The 13,293-nt window shown below is 45.0% G+C and overlaps 1 protein-coding gene across 1 annotated transcript in view; it reads right to left on the bottom strand.

The window, feature by feature from the left end:
• LOC117364857 (cytochrome P450 2G1-like) overlaps nucleotides 1-13,293 on the bottom strand; it is a 245,215-nt gene that overhangs the window by 57,698 nt on the left and 174,224 nt on the right. Inside the window, exon 7 of the mRNA XM_033954561.1 lies at nucleotides 4,507-4,694. Coding sequence (XP_033810452.1) covers nucleotides 4,507-4,694 — 188 coding nt within the window. The remainder of the gene's footprint in view (nucleotides 1-4,506; nucleotides 4,695-13,293) is intronic.

The following is a 13,293-nucleotide window of genomic DNA, read 5'->3' as shown; positions in this document are numbered from 1 at the left end:
TTCATAATGGTAAACATAAAATGTAAAAAAACCCACAAAGCACACTACGCAGAGAAAATGTTAATTATTATTTACGAGTTTCAGATTTTTTTCAAAGATGTCAAGGCAGATGACTTTAAAATATGCAATGTCACCTGAGTAACTATAGAAAAATAGACAAATATAGTGCAAAATATAGATAGCAGATATAAATTCTCAAAACGGACACATTTTGATCACTAAATTTAAAATAAAATCATTTTTCCTACCTTTATTGTCTGGTGATATCATGAGTCTCTGGTTGCACTTCTTTCTGACTGTGCATCCAATCTTTCTTTCTTTCGCATCCAACATTTCTTTCACAATCCAGCCTCATCCCCTTTGGGTCCAGGTCTCTCTCTCTTTTCCCTTGTACCCTCCCCAGATCCAGTGTCAGTTCTCATTTGTACCTTTGTTCCAGGTCTCCCTCTCTTTCCCTCCTCGGTTATGATCTTAAATCTCCCTGTTCTTCCCCAGGTCTCTCACCCTCTGTTTGAACTTCCCATAGTCCTACATCTGCTTCCTGTCTTTCCCCTGTGGTCCAGGCCTTTCTCTCTCTAGTCTTTCTAATCTGCTTACAACCCCCCCCCCCTTTCTCTGCCTCTTTCTCACCTTCCTCCCTCCCAGCAGATTTTAGCTTATCTCTCTCCTCCTTTTCTCCCCTCAGATCTAGTATCTGTCTCCTTCCTCTTTTCCTCCTCCCAGGTCTGATATCTATCTCCTCTCCTTCCCCCTGCTCTGGCATCTCTCTCTCTGCTCCCTTCCTCCTGTTCTTCCTTCTCAATTTATTTTCTGCCTGTCTAAATTCTTTCTTACTATTCAGTCCTCAATTTCCCTTTCATTGTGTCTACCTATACTTGCCACCTCTTTCCCTCACCCCTTCCAGTATCTAACTGTATCCTCTTCCCTCAATCCAGTATGTGCCCTTTTTTCTTTCTCTTCCCCACTTCCTTCCAACTTCTGCTCCCCCTCTCCCCTACTTCCATTCAGTCTGCCCCCCTATCCCCCACACTTCCATTCAGTGTCTGTCCCTCCTCTCCCCCACACTTCCATTCAGTTTCTGTCTCCCTCTCTCTACCCCTTCCATCTACTGTTCACCCTCTGTCTTGCCCCTTCCATTCTCTGCCCTCTCTGCCCTTTCCATCCAGTGCCTGCCCTCTCTCTCTTCCATATGGTATCTTCCCTCTTTCTATGCTCTTTCCATAAACTGTCTCCTTTGTACATGATTCATTTCAGCTTCCTCCCCTCTCCATTTTTCTGTCTCCCTATGCTCTGGAATCTCTCTCTTCTCCTTTCCTTCCTTCCTTCCCACTCCACCATGGTCTGATGTCTCTATCTCCTTCTCTCCCCTCCCCCATGCCCTGGCATCTATCTCCCTCCTGTCCCTCCAAGGTCTGGTATTTCCTCTCCTTTCCCTCCCTCCCATGGACTTGGCATCTCTCATTCCTCTCCCTTTTCCTTCTCTCTCCTTTTTTGTCCAGCATCTCCCACCTGCCTTCCTACTCATAATGTCTGTTTTTTTCTTTCACCCTACAACTTTCATGTCCAGCATCTTCCCGTGTTCCTTTTTTTCTTCCTTATCTGATTTAGCAGCTTTCTCCCCTTTCTTGAGCCAGCCAACCCACCATCTTCCCACATCCCATTCCAGTACTTCCCCTCTCTGCCCACAGGGAATTAGCCCTTAGCTTAATTTAGAGGCGAGTGTTCTAGTGCTGCTGCGAGACTGGAGGCGATTTTTAGCTGCCATCAGCTGCGCTGGTAATGCTAAACTGCACGGTAAAACCAAAAAGAGAAGCCATGGGACTTTCCCACTTACCTGCATCACTCGAAGTTCTGCCACTCTCGATCCTGACCCTCAAAAACAGGAAGTCACTTCAGAGGGGGGCGGAATCATGAGTGGCAGAACTTCGAGCGATGCAGGCAAGTGGGAAAGTCTCTTTGGTTTTACCGTGCAGTTTAGCATTACCAACGCAGCCGAAGGCAGGGCTGATGGCAGCTAAGTGAGCTGCCTGGATCGCAGGGCCCCCTTGTCATCCCGTAATGCCAGCCCTGAGAATAGGGAGGGTGATTTTGGACCTGGCAGGCCCCCCCCTGACCATTTTGGCACTGTAGGGAGGGAAGGAGGGAGGCAGGCTTTAGCGCAGGATGGGAAGCGATTGCTGGTCCGTTGTCCCCGCACACAGCTTCGGGATGCTGTCCCTGAAAATGGGACATTTCGGCGTCCCGAAGTGGTGGGTCGGGATAATGGGATGGTCGGTCCCATAACGGGCATACAGTTTCTGGAAGTGGCACAGAAGGACAGATGAAAGGAAGAGAGTGACAAGAAGATGAGGAGAACTGAAACCAGACAAAACAAAGGTAGAAAAAAATATTCTATTTATTTATTTTTTTTGCTTTAGAGGACATGCATTGCTGTTTCTGTAGTGTTGCATTGTATGCAGAGTCCAGCATCTTGGTGGTTTTATTTAACCTTTGTCTACTTATTTCTATTTTATCCCCCGTTTTACAAAACTGTAGAACATTTTTTTAACACGGGCCGTGGCTAAAAACCATAGTACAGTTTTGTAAAAGGGGGGAGAGGTTAGTTTGTGATTACTTATTCCATACTAGGCGAAGGTGTTTTCTGTGTTCTGTTTGTATGAAAGAAATCAGAAAAACCCGAAAAAATTGGAAGGTAAATAGACAAATCCAACAGCAAAAAACCTCCCAAACCCCAAGAAAAGGAACTAGACAAGGGATAGAGACATACCTTTCAGGATTTACGTTGGTCTATCATTGAACAGGTTTATGAGAGTCATCAGGGAGATAAAGTGTTGTGGTTACAACGGAGGGAGCAATATTAGATTTTTGAGCTCCAAGCGTTAGCTCCTATGGGACATAATGACTATATTGAATGGCAACATACCTTTTAATTTATTGTTTTTTGAAAGTTAGTTTTGCTTTATTTTTGATTGAATTTTTTTGCAGTTCATTTTTTCAGCTGAACTCCGGGCCGTGTTTTTCTGGTCTCTTTAAAGTTCTCTGGAGTCAGGTGTTTTTTCTTTCTTTTTTTCTTGTCCAATTACCTTTCGGGTCTGCTGTTTAAATTGGAGGCGTTCTGTTCGGTTCAGTGCCATTTCCTGCTTTGTCAATCCTTGCTGTGCCCAAGAAGGGGGTGTGCACCCCCGAAACGGAGTCCCGTTGGACGAAGAATATCTTTGCTGGCTGTTTGTCTTCATGGAGAAGCTAAGTACTTCCTGTTGTTTTTTGCTTGGCTGGACTTGGACGTTTTTGGCCCCCTGGACAAGGGGCAGAGACAATCGTAGTGAATGGTAAAGTGTGTTTTTTTGATTTATGTATATCTTTTTTCACACTTAGCACTGTTGGGTGCACTTTATTATAAAAAATACGGAGTAGAGCCCGGGGATGTTTCACAGTTAACACTCGTTTGGGTGTAAGCCATGTGACAGCCTTTTCCACTGGTTCTCCGGTGGGTGGCTGTGTTACTGAGGGCTCTTCCGTTTAATCTACTTACATCTTAAACATTATTGATAGGTTGGTGAATGTAGTTGAGCCGTCTCTGCTTTTGTCTCTCTCCCTTGTCTAGTTCCTTTTCTTGGGGTTTGGGAGGTTTTTTGCTGTTTGTATGAAAGACATGGTTTTTTTTTTAGCGTTGACTAGCCTTGTTTGGCGAAATGCATCAGGCATGGTTCTTGGGAGTACCTTGAATTAACCTGATTTGAATCTCCTTATTTTCTGCCAATCTTCTTTTGTTTCATGTTGGATTCTTTGGTGGACTGCTTGCCTTGTTGTTTCGTTACAAGTTAACATACATGGAGTGGAACATACTAGAGGAGTTACAGATTTGGTTGTTTATACATACATATGGGTTACAGTTGGTTAATGTAGAGTGAGGCAGTTGAGAGGCATTGTAAACTTGGTTATTAATATAGACTTATATTTCGGATAGTATTACTGCTTTACAAATATTTGAACACTTTTATATATGCATGGAAAGGGTTCAGAGTTAAATTCCTGGGAAAGTAGGTGGGAAGGGAAGGGGGATTTGTTCAGAGATGTTTGGGGGTTGCATAGAAGAAAAACTGTGCACTGGTATGCTAATCTGTGTTTGTTTTGAATTTTTTTTTTTTTTAAAAAGAAATACAAGTGGAAATGAAGAAGTAAATAAGAAAACAGATATATGAGACGGGACATGGGTGGGGTGGGGGTGGGGCATGAGCAGGTTAAGGGCAGGGCAGGGCCAGGGGGGCCCAGTGTACTTGTGTGCCTAAGGGCCCTCGAAGAATTAATCCTGCCCTGTGCATGTATGAATATTGCACTGATGCAACTTCGTGAATGTCCTTGTATCTTGGATCAACAATTAATAAACAATCTGAATATGATGCCCTCCAAACCAAGTTGTTTGTGGAGTTGGAGGGAGACTGGTTTGAAGTCACTGAAATTCAAAGGTTTTTAGCAGGCCATGGGGCAAAACCAGTATGAGCTGACCTTAGGGATGTTGTAGCCACGGAACTCAGTGTCTTGACTGACTGCATGCGGGACACTCATAGGGGCAATATCAGCAAAGCGCTGAATTTCATGAATGACAGCATCTGTGTATGGCATTTTGCTCCGGTCCTCCACTGCTGGAACCCGATCCTGTCCAATCACATGGTCAATCTCCTGCATTACCTTTTCTGTTTAAAAAAGAATATACTCATATATATAAATAAAAAAAATACAAAGGTGCAATTTATTACAAAGTAAAGCATAAATTACATAATAAAACCCCAATATAGCCATGTTAAGTATATAGCGAATTATAAAGAATACCACATCTGTAGCAGACAACATAAAGGATACCTTGTTACTCTCATCAACATGATGGAAATTTAGAAGATAAGTTTTACCATCAGTGACAAAAGCTACAGTCAATCGGAACACCTTTTACTCTTAGGTCCACTTCTTTCATTCCCAACAGAAAAAATAAATGAGTGAAATGGTCTCTAAAAGCTTTTAGGCCCTCTTTTACTAAGCTGTGATAGAGGTTTCTAAAGTGGCCCAGGGCGCTAAATGCTTTGGCGCTCATAGGAATTCTATGAGTATCAGAGCAGCGTCAGAGCATGTAACACTCCAGGCCGTGGTAGAAAACTCTTCCATGGCTTAGTAAAAGAGGGAGTTAGAGACTGACTTGCTTATTTTATTCTTTGATCTGCTTATGGTGAATAATCTCATTTAACTCTATCACACTGGTCTGCTCCAATTTGTTACTGTTTTGGATCTTGTGGATCGTTTGCCACTTTGTTTCTTGGGGTGTGCTGCATATACCGTATTTCAAGGAACTTGTATACATTTGTAGGGGGTTTTCTCCTTTTTTATTTTTTTGCTTTTTCCCTGTAAAGTATATATTGCAGGGCCTGAACCATATGTAAATGGTTCTGTATGGTGCCTTATGGATGACCTAGGCAGTGCCAGAAAAGCTATATAAATGCCACCCAGCATGGCAATTAGGAGATCTCCACATTTTTCTCTGCTACCAGAGCTTGGATAGAAGATACTGTATGGCTATCATTACATGAATATGACCTGGGTTCATGTTTTTCCCAGCAGGTTGTGACCCATCAGACGCCGTGCCTGACGAGGTCCCGAGCAGGGCAGCAAAGAAGGGGGGTAGAAAGCTCAGGAAAGGAATACCCAAAGTCCGGCCTGGTCACTGTATTGATTCCCTGGAGCTTACTAATCCTCCAGAGTCAGGGGCTGTGAACACCTGTTATCCACAAGGGGGAGCCGGTAGAACTAAGAACTCAACAGGTATCCGATATCCAGGTCACCACCGGGGGAGCCCAAAAGCTGTGCAGGTCCAAGCTGACTCAGCTAGATCAGGGCGTGCTCCTGCTCTAGAAAAGGCAGCAGTTTGGGACAAACAGTTAGGCAGGCTAGGGAGAAGGATAAGGTTCCTCTCCCACAGTGATCCCCCCCTGATCCAAACAGAGGTGAGAGTTGTACACCCATGGAGGTAATTGAGGCTGGTGACTCACTGGATCTGCAAATGCTGGAGGAAGAAACTCCTATGAAATTACAAGAGAGTCTGCCTGAGGAGCTTGGGGAATATCTTGAATCCATGGAAGTTGGATTAATTACCAGGTGCCAAGAATGACCTTTTGACTGTGATTTTTTGTTTGAACTCTTTTTGGACTCTGCATTTTTGTTTGAATCTTTGAAGCTGTGAGTGTGTCTTTTTGGGTGAGGTTTGCAAACACCCAGGGAGGGAATTTTGATAGCTGTTTTGTAAAGCTGTTTGGAAAGGCTAGGACACTCTTTATTTCCCAGGAGTGCTCTAAAGACTGCTGGAGGCTTCCGTTTTGGGAACTGTGAACTTTACACATACCAGAGCAGAGAACTATATTATTGCATTTAAACCTGCTTGGGAGCAGGCTGCGAGCGCCCTGAGAAAAGAAGCTCTGAAGAGACCAAGATCTCAGGAGGCTAAAGGACTATTGTTTGGAAAGGAGGAATCCTGAACTATTATTGACTGATTGTGCTTTGTGTTTTGTTTTGCAAGAAGCACTATCTATTTTGCTTGCGCGATTCTTATCTTTATTTTTGAAAGTAAAGTTATGTTATATTACAAAACTGTGGTTGTGGTTTTTCGTTGAGTTCCTCTTGTCACTCCAGTCCTGCAGGGTGACTCCAGGCCAGGTCACATATTGTTTTCCCTATGTCTAGCCACTAGGAGTGCTGTAGAGTCCCGGTCCAGGACTGCAGTGTGGCTACACATAATTTGGTGTCAGAAGTGAGATATTGCACCTCCTGCAGGCGACACTGAGGAACTGCAATTTTGGAAAAAAAAAAGTTTGTCTTTTGCTCGATTTTGATGATATTGCTGAAAGAACTTTATCAACCTAATTTTTGTGTTGGACTATGGTGGTCTTATGACTGTTTGATGTTTGCTTTGGAATATCTGCTTACCACTTTCTGGAATTCCTATGACCCATCTGGGAGGAGGAGTCTGAAGTCCAAAACCGGAAGGAATCGACATCCTAACCGTGAGGGGAAACAGTTTGGAGCTGATTTCCAGTTGGAGAGAGGACCAAGCAGGAGCAGAGCTCCCATTAGAGCAGTTGACCGAGCCGGAGCCCAGTTCCAGACCGGAGGCAGCACCCAATCAGCACACAGGCGCAGACTCACTAATACTTCGGGTAAGAGTACCTGGGGGGTAGCTGGTGAGGATAAGGTGGTGCTGGTTGGGGAGGACTGGAAACTGGGGGCGGCTATTGGGGGAGAAACTCTTCTTTTGTACGGCCACACTTGGTTGTTTTTTCTTGTTTGTTTAACTTTCAGGACCTCATCATGGAGCAGGCCCAGATGCTGGAGGTGTTGGCCGGTGAGCGCCAGAGGCAATGTGAAGACATGAAAGTGATACCAAAGTCTAGTGAGGAGCGCTGGCAAGTGAACCAGGAGGTGATGAAGCAACAGCACGAGGAAGTGATTTCATCAATGCAAGACCAGACCAGAGTCTTTTCCCAGATTCTACAGCAGACTGCTATACAGCCTGAGGGACAGTCACTACCAATCATACCCGTACCAGCTCCGGTAGGACTTAACCCACTTACTCATTTGAATCTGTGCAAGATTGCGCCTGGGGACTCACCGGATGACTTCCTCAATTCATTTGAACGTATTGTTGTGGCTGCCGGTTGGCCTCCTGAGCAATGGGTGTACAGGTTATTATCCTGCTTGGCCGGGGAGACTTTAGCAGCTTTCCAGACTCTAGGCCCAGAGCAAGCCAATAGTTATCTAGTAGTTAAAGCACACATATTCTCTAGGAACACATCTGGACAATCTAGGCATAACCACCTATAGTTATGCAGATGACATCACCATCCTCATCCCATATGATCATTCTAAACCTACCATGACAGACATACTTCACCGAACACTTGAAACAGTCACAACCTGGATGAAAGATCACAAACTTAAACTCAACCCAGACAAAACCAAATTCATCCTTCTCGAAAATGACAAGGTCCAAACCACAACCAACTTAGAACTAAACGCAATCAAATATCCCATCCAAACCACCATAAAACTACTTGGCATGACCATAGACAGATGCTGCACCATGCAACCGCAAATAAACAAAACAATTCAGAAATCCTTCGCAATCATGAGAAATCTGAGACAAGTCCGGAAATTCTTTGAAAGAACACAATTCCAACTTATAGTACAATCCCTAATACTACGTCTACTGGACTACTGCAACATCCTCTTCCTTCCTTGCCCTGTTACTATGATTAGTCAACTTCAAACAATCCAAAACACAGCCTTGAGACTCATCTACTCATTGAGAAAACATGACTATATCACAGAAGCCTACATCAACTCACATTGGCTTCCAATCCAAGAAAGAATCCAATTTAAATTCTACTGCATATTATTTAAAACCCTAAATCTTACTTGAACAATCGCCTCATCCAAGCACCCACTATCAGACACAGAAAAACGCACTCCCCATTCATACCTCCCCCAATCAAGGAAGTAAAACGAACAAAACTACACGACGGCCTCCTAGCCACTCAAGCCGCAAGGCTGGACAACCAGATTTCCAACCTTCTGATGACCACCCCAGACTACAAGACATTCAGAAAAGAAATAAAAACTATACTTTTCAAGAAATTCCTGAAGCAGCCATAACATCACGTACTCTTAATAACTCTAAAACTGACAATTGATCTACCCTTTACTTCACTAGTAACAACAACAGAGCTTCCATGGTGACCCCCTTCTTAATTCTTTTGCAAACAGCCTTACCCTTAATAACCCGTGAAATGTTTAAAAGATCTATTTACCTCTCTAGCTATTCAATAGTTCTCCCATTGTAACACTGGTTTTTTTAATTAATCTTTTGTTATCCGCCTTGAACCGCAAGGTAATGGCGGAATAGAAATCCCTAATGTAATGTAATGTAATATTGGATTATCTAGGCTTCACTACAGAACATTATAGACAAAAGTTCAGAGCTACATTCAGAAAGGCCTAAAGCTTTGCTTCAGTGTATTACCAAATTGGCTTAAAAATGGCTGCAGCCGGTTCTGAATGATGCCAGGGCCCTATTTACTGAAATAGTAAAAGAACAACTGTTGGAAGCTATCCCAAAGCATATTAGATCTTGGGTTAAAAGGCAAAATTGTAAAACCCTAGGTCAGGTCCTGGAAGTGGCAGAGGCCTAATCTCGATGCACAAGAACCCTCCGGGGAAGGCACAGGTCACCTACCGGATCATACACCTAGGAAGAACTCAAGGGATTTAGGCAAGGGGTGTAATAGGAAACTCCCTCGCAAGGATTCATCTGTTCCTTCTCTTAGGCCTCACACCCAGGAGAGGCATAGTATGTTAGGCACTTGTTCTGCCGCAGGACGAACAGGGATGAAATACATTATTCCGGTATCGATAGGGGGTCAGGTCACTAAGGCTCTCGTTGACACCGGGGCAGACCAATCTATGCTGTCTGTTCAGTTCTGGCAGAAAGCCTTTCCTGGGGAAAAGGAATCCTCACGAGCAGGGAAAATTATGATTAAATGTATCCATGGGGACAGTGCACACTACTCACTTAGGCCTACCACCATCCTTCATAAAGATCGGGTGTATAAGGTATCTGTTGCCCTGGTCCCGGGGGTCCCATATGGAGTGATTTTGGAGCAGGATTGGCCCGGGTTGGAGGAATGTCTGGGGGCTAAACAAGGATTGGTGAGCACTCGTTCTCAGAGTTTATCCACTCTGGAGCCCGAGGTAGAGTTAGGAAGGGTATTTCCCTTTAGGGAAGGGGTTGTGCAGAGACCCACTCAGAGACAGGCAAGGGCCTCGAGAGCACAAAAAAGGAGGCAACAGCAGCAGAGGGCGCAAAGATTGAGGCAGGCTGGACAGAAGAAAGAATTTTCAACACTGCCTCAGGAAATAGTTAATACTTTTCCCACATTTGCTAAGGAACAAAGAGCCGACCCTTCATTGCAAGAGTTATGTAGTCAGGCTACAGGACTCCACTCAGGACACACCGGGTTTTGAATGAAAAGGGGGCTCCTTTATAAGGAAAGTAAAGCAGCAGAGGACCCAGGGGAAGTAAGAGAACAGTTGGTGGTCCCTAAGGGGTTCAGAAGGTCCATTCTGCAGACTGCTCATGATTCTCCATTAACTGAACATAAAGGGGTTCAGGCTACACAAACACAGGTTCTAGGCAGGTTCTGGCCAGGTCAGAGGCAGAAGATAGAGGAGTTTTGTAGGTCCTGTCCTGCCAGAGGTTGGCCCTTAGTAAACCAGCGCGTGCTCCACTTATTCCCATTCTAGTAGTAGAGGAACCTCTTAGGAGACTGGCTATGGATATCAAAGGACCTTTGGAATGGACCCTTAGTGGACATAGTTTCATCTTTCTGGTTATGGATGTTGCCACCAGGTTCCCGTGGGCCTTTCCCCTACGCAGAACATCCTCGAAGGTACTCATGAGAGAATTGATGGGGTTGTTCTGCGCAATAGTCTTCCCTAGAGAGGTATTATCAGATCAGGGGAGCAATTTCCTATCTAAGGAGATGGAAGGGTTCTGGAAAGATCTGGGAGTTAGACACAAAAGGACCTCTGCATATCACCCACAGGCGAATGGGATGGTGGAACGGTTCAACCAGACTTTGAAGCATATTCTCAAGAAAGGGTTGGGGGATAACTCTTTATACCATTTGTTCTATTCGCCGCCCGGGAGAGGGTTCAAGACTCTCTGGGGGTTAGCCCCTTTGAAATGTTATACGGGTGGGCAACCAGGGGTCTGCTAGACATGGTCAAGGAAGGTTGGGACCCTCCTGAAGAGGTGGGTACAGATGTTATATCCTATATGTCTCATTTAAGGCACAATTTAGCTCAAGTTGTCAAGTTAGGCAAAGAAAATCTAGAATGGGCTCAAAAGAAACAAAAGGTTTATTATGACAGGAAAGCAAAGGAGTGCCAATTTATGGTGGGCGACAGAGTATTAATACTGGTACCATCTGATCCCCATAAATTTTTGGCTCATTGGAAGGGTCCCGCCAACATTGTTGAGAGAATAGGTCCTGTGAGTTACAAAGTTAAGGACGAGAAGGACCGGATACAAACCTACCATGTGAACCTGTTAAAACCATGGAAGGATAGAGAGGTCTTAGCCCTCGTGGCACAAAGATGTCAGGAGGACGATTTGGGACCCCAAGTTACGGACTGGGGGCAAGTAGAAAAAGTTAATATAGGGACAGAGCTATCTTCCACCCAAACAAGTGCAAGTGCAAGTGCAAGTCCTGGTCAAGAGATTTGCGGACGTATTCTCTTCTATTCCGGGGTGTACCAAGGGGGTAACTCACGATATTATAACTAGGCCTAGTAAGATAGTCAGGGTGCGACCCTATCGACTGTCGGAAGGAAAAAAAAACTAGTTACGGAGTTGGTTCAGGAAATGCTTACACTAGGGGTTATCGAGCCCTCGCAAAGCCCTTGGTATAGCCCCATTGTGATTGTCCCGAAGGGCAATGGTTCACCACGCTTCTGCATAGATTTTCGCCAGGTCAACAAAGTCTCTCAGTTTGACGCTTTTCCTATACCCGCGTGTGGATGAGTTGTTAGATCGTTTAGGGCAGGCCCAATACCTTACCACCATTGATCTAACCAAGGGATATTGGCAAATTCCCTGACAGAGAATGCTAAGCCTAAGACCGCCTTTAGCACTCCCTAAGGACTGTACCAATTTACAGTATGCCGTATGGACTGCATGGGGCATCTGCTACATGCTAAAGGGCAGTAAACGAGGTGCTAAGGTGGCACCATGCCTACGCCTATTTAGATGACATAGTCATATATTCTCCATCCTGGTCTCAGCACCTTGAACAGGTAATGGCGATATTAGACTCACTAAGGAAGGCGGGGTTTACAGTTAACCCCAAGAAGTGTTTTCTCAGTCAAAGAGAGGTCAAATATTTGGGGTACACAGTGGGGAGAGGACACATCAAACCCTTAGTGGACAAGGTAGAATGCATTCGGGAGTATCCCCAACCCAGCACTAAAAAACAGTTACGAGGGTTTTTAGGCCTAATAGGGTACTATAGGAGATTTATCCCCGATTTTGCTACCAGGGCGACCCCGCTCACTGATTTATTAAAAAAAGATGTTCCAGACACCTTACAATGGGGGACAGAGAGTGTGGAAGCTTTCCAGGATCTAAAGGACAGTTTGTGTAGGCAACCAGTCCTTGCGGCTATTGATTACACTAAGCCTTTGATCCTGCAAACGGATGCATCTGGTTGTGGTTTGGGGGCCATACTCAGTCAGGAGAAACAGGGCATGGAACACCCACTTCTGTATCTGAGTAGGAAGTTGCACCCCAATGAGAGAAGCTATGCAGCAGTGGAGTTAGAGTATCTAGCTGCAAAATGGGCAATGCAGACATTGGAGCACTATTTGGGGGAGCGACCGTTCACTTTGGTCACGGACCATGCTGCTCTAAAATGGTTAGGTACCATGAGGAACAATAACGCTCGGCTGATGAGGTGGTACCTGGCCTTACAAACCTTTAGGTTCTCTGTAGTTCATCATCCAGGACATCTGAACACTAATGTTGATATACTTTCTCGCATCCCTGAAAACGCTGTAGGATCCCAAAGTTCCCAGGATAAACATTTGCTTAGTGTGGGGGAATGTGATCCATCAGACGCTGTGCCTGACGAGGTCCTGAGCAGGGCAGCCAAGAAGGGGGTAGAAAGCTCAGGAAAGAAATACCCAAAGTCCGGCCTGGTCACTGTATTGATTCCCCGGAGCTTACTAATCCTCCAGAGTCAGGGGCTGTGAACACCTGTTATCCACAAGGGGGAGCCGGTAGAACTAAGAACTCAACAGGTATCCGATATCCAGGTCACCACCGGGGGATCCCAAGAGCTATGCAGGTCCAAGCTGACTCAGCTAGATCAGGGCGTGCCCCTGCTCTAGAAAAGGCAGCAGTTAGGGACAAACAGTTAGGCAGGCTAGGGAGAAGGATAAGGTTCCTCTTCCACAATGACCCCCCTGGTCCAAGCAGAGGTGAGAGCTGTACACCCATGGAGGTAATTGAGGCTGGTGACTCACTGGATCTGCAATCGCTGGAGGAAGAAACTCCTATGGAATTACAAGAGAGTCTGCCTGAGGAGCTTGGGGAATATCCTGAATCCATGGAAGTTGGATTAATTACCAGGTGCCAAAAATGACCTTTTGACTGTGAGTTTTTGTTTGAATTCTTTTTGGACTCTGCATTTTTGTTTG

The sequence above is a fragment of the Geotrypetes seraphini genome, chromosome 8 (assembly GCF_902459505.1).
Source record: "Geotrypetes seraphini chromosome 8, aGeoSer1.1, whole genome shotgun sequence".
Taxonomy (NCBI): Eukaryota; Metazoa; Chordata; class Amphibia; order Gymnophiona; family Dermophiidae; genus Geotrypetes; species Geotrypetes seraphini.
The sequence above is the reverse complement of the archived record's forward strand: the minus strand, read 5'-3'. Positions and strand labels throughout refer to the sequence as shown.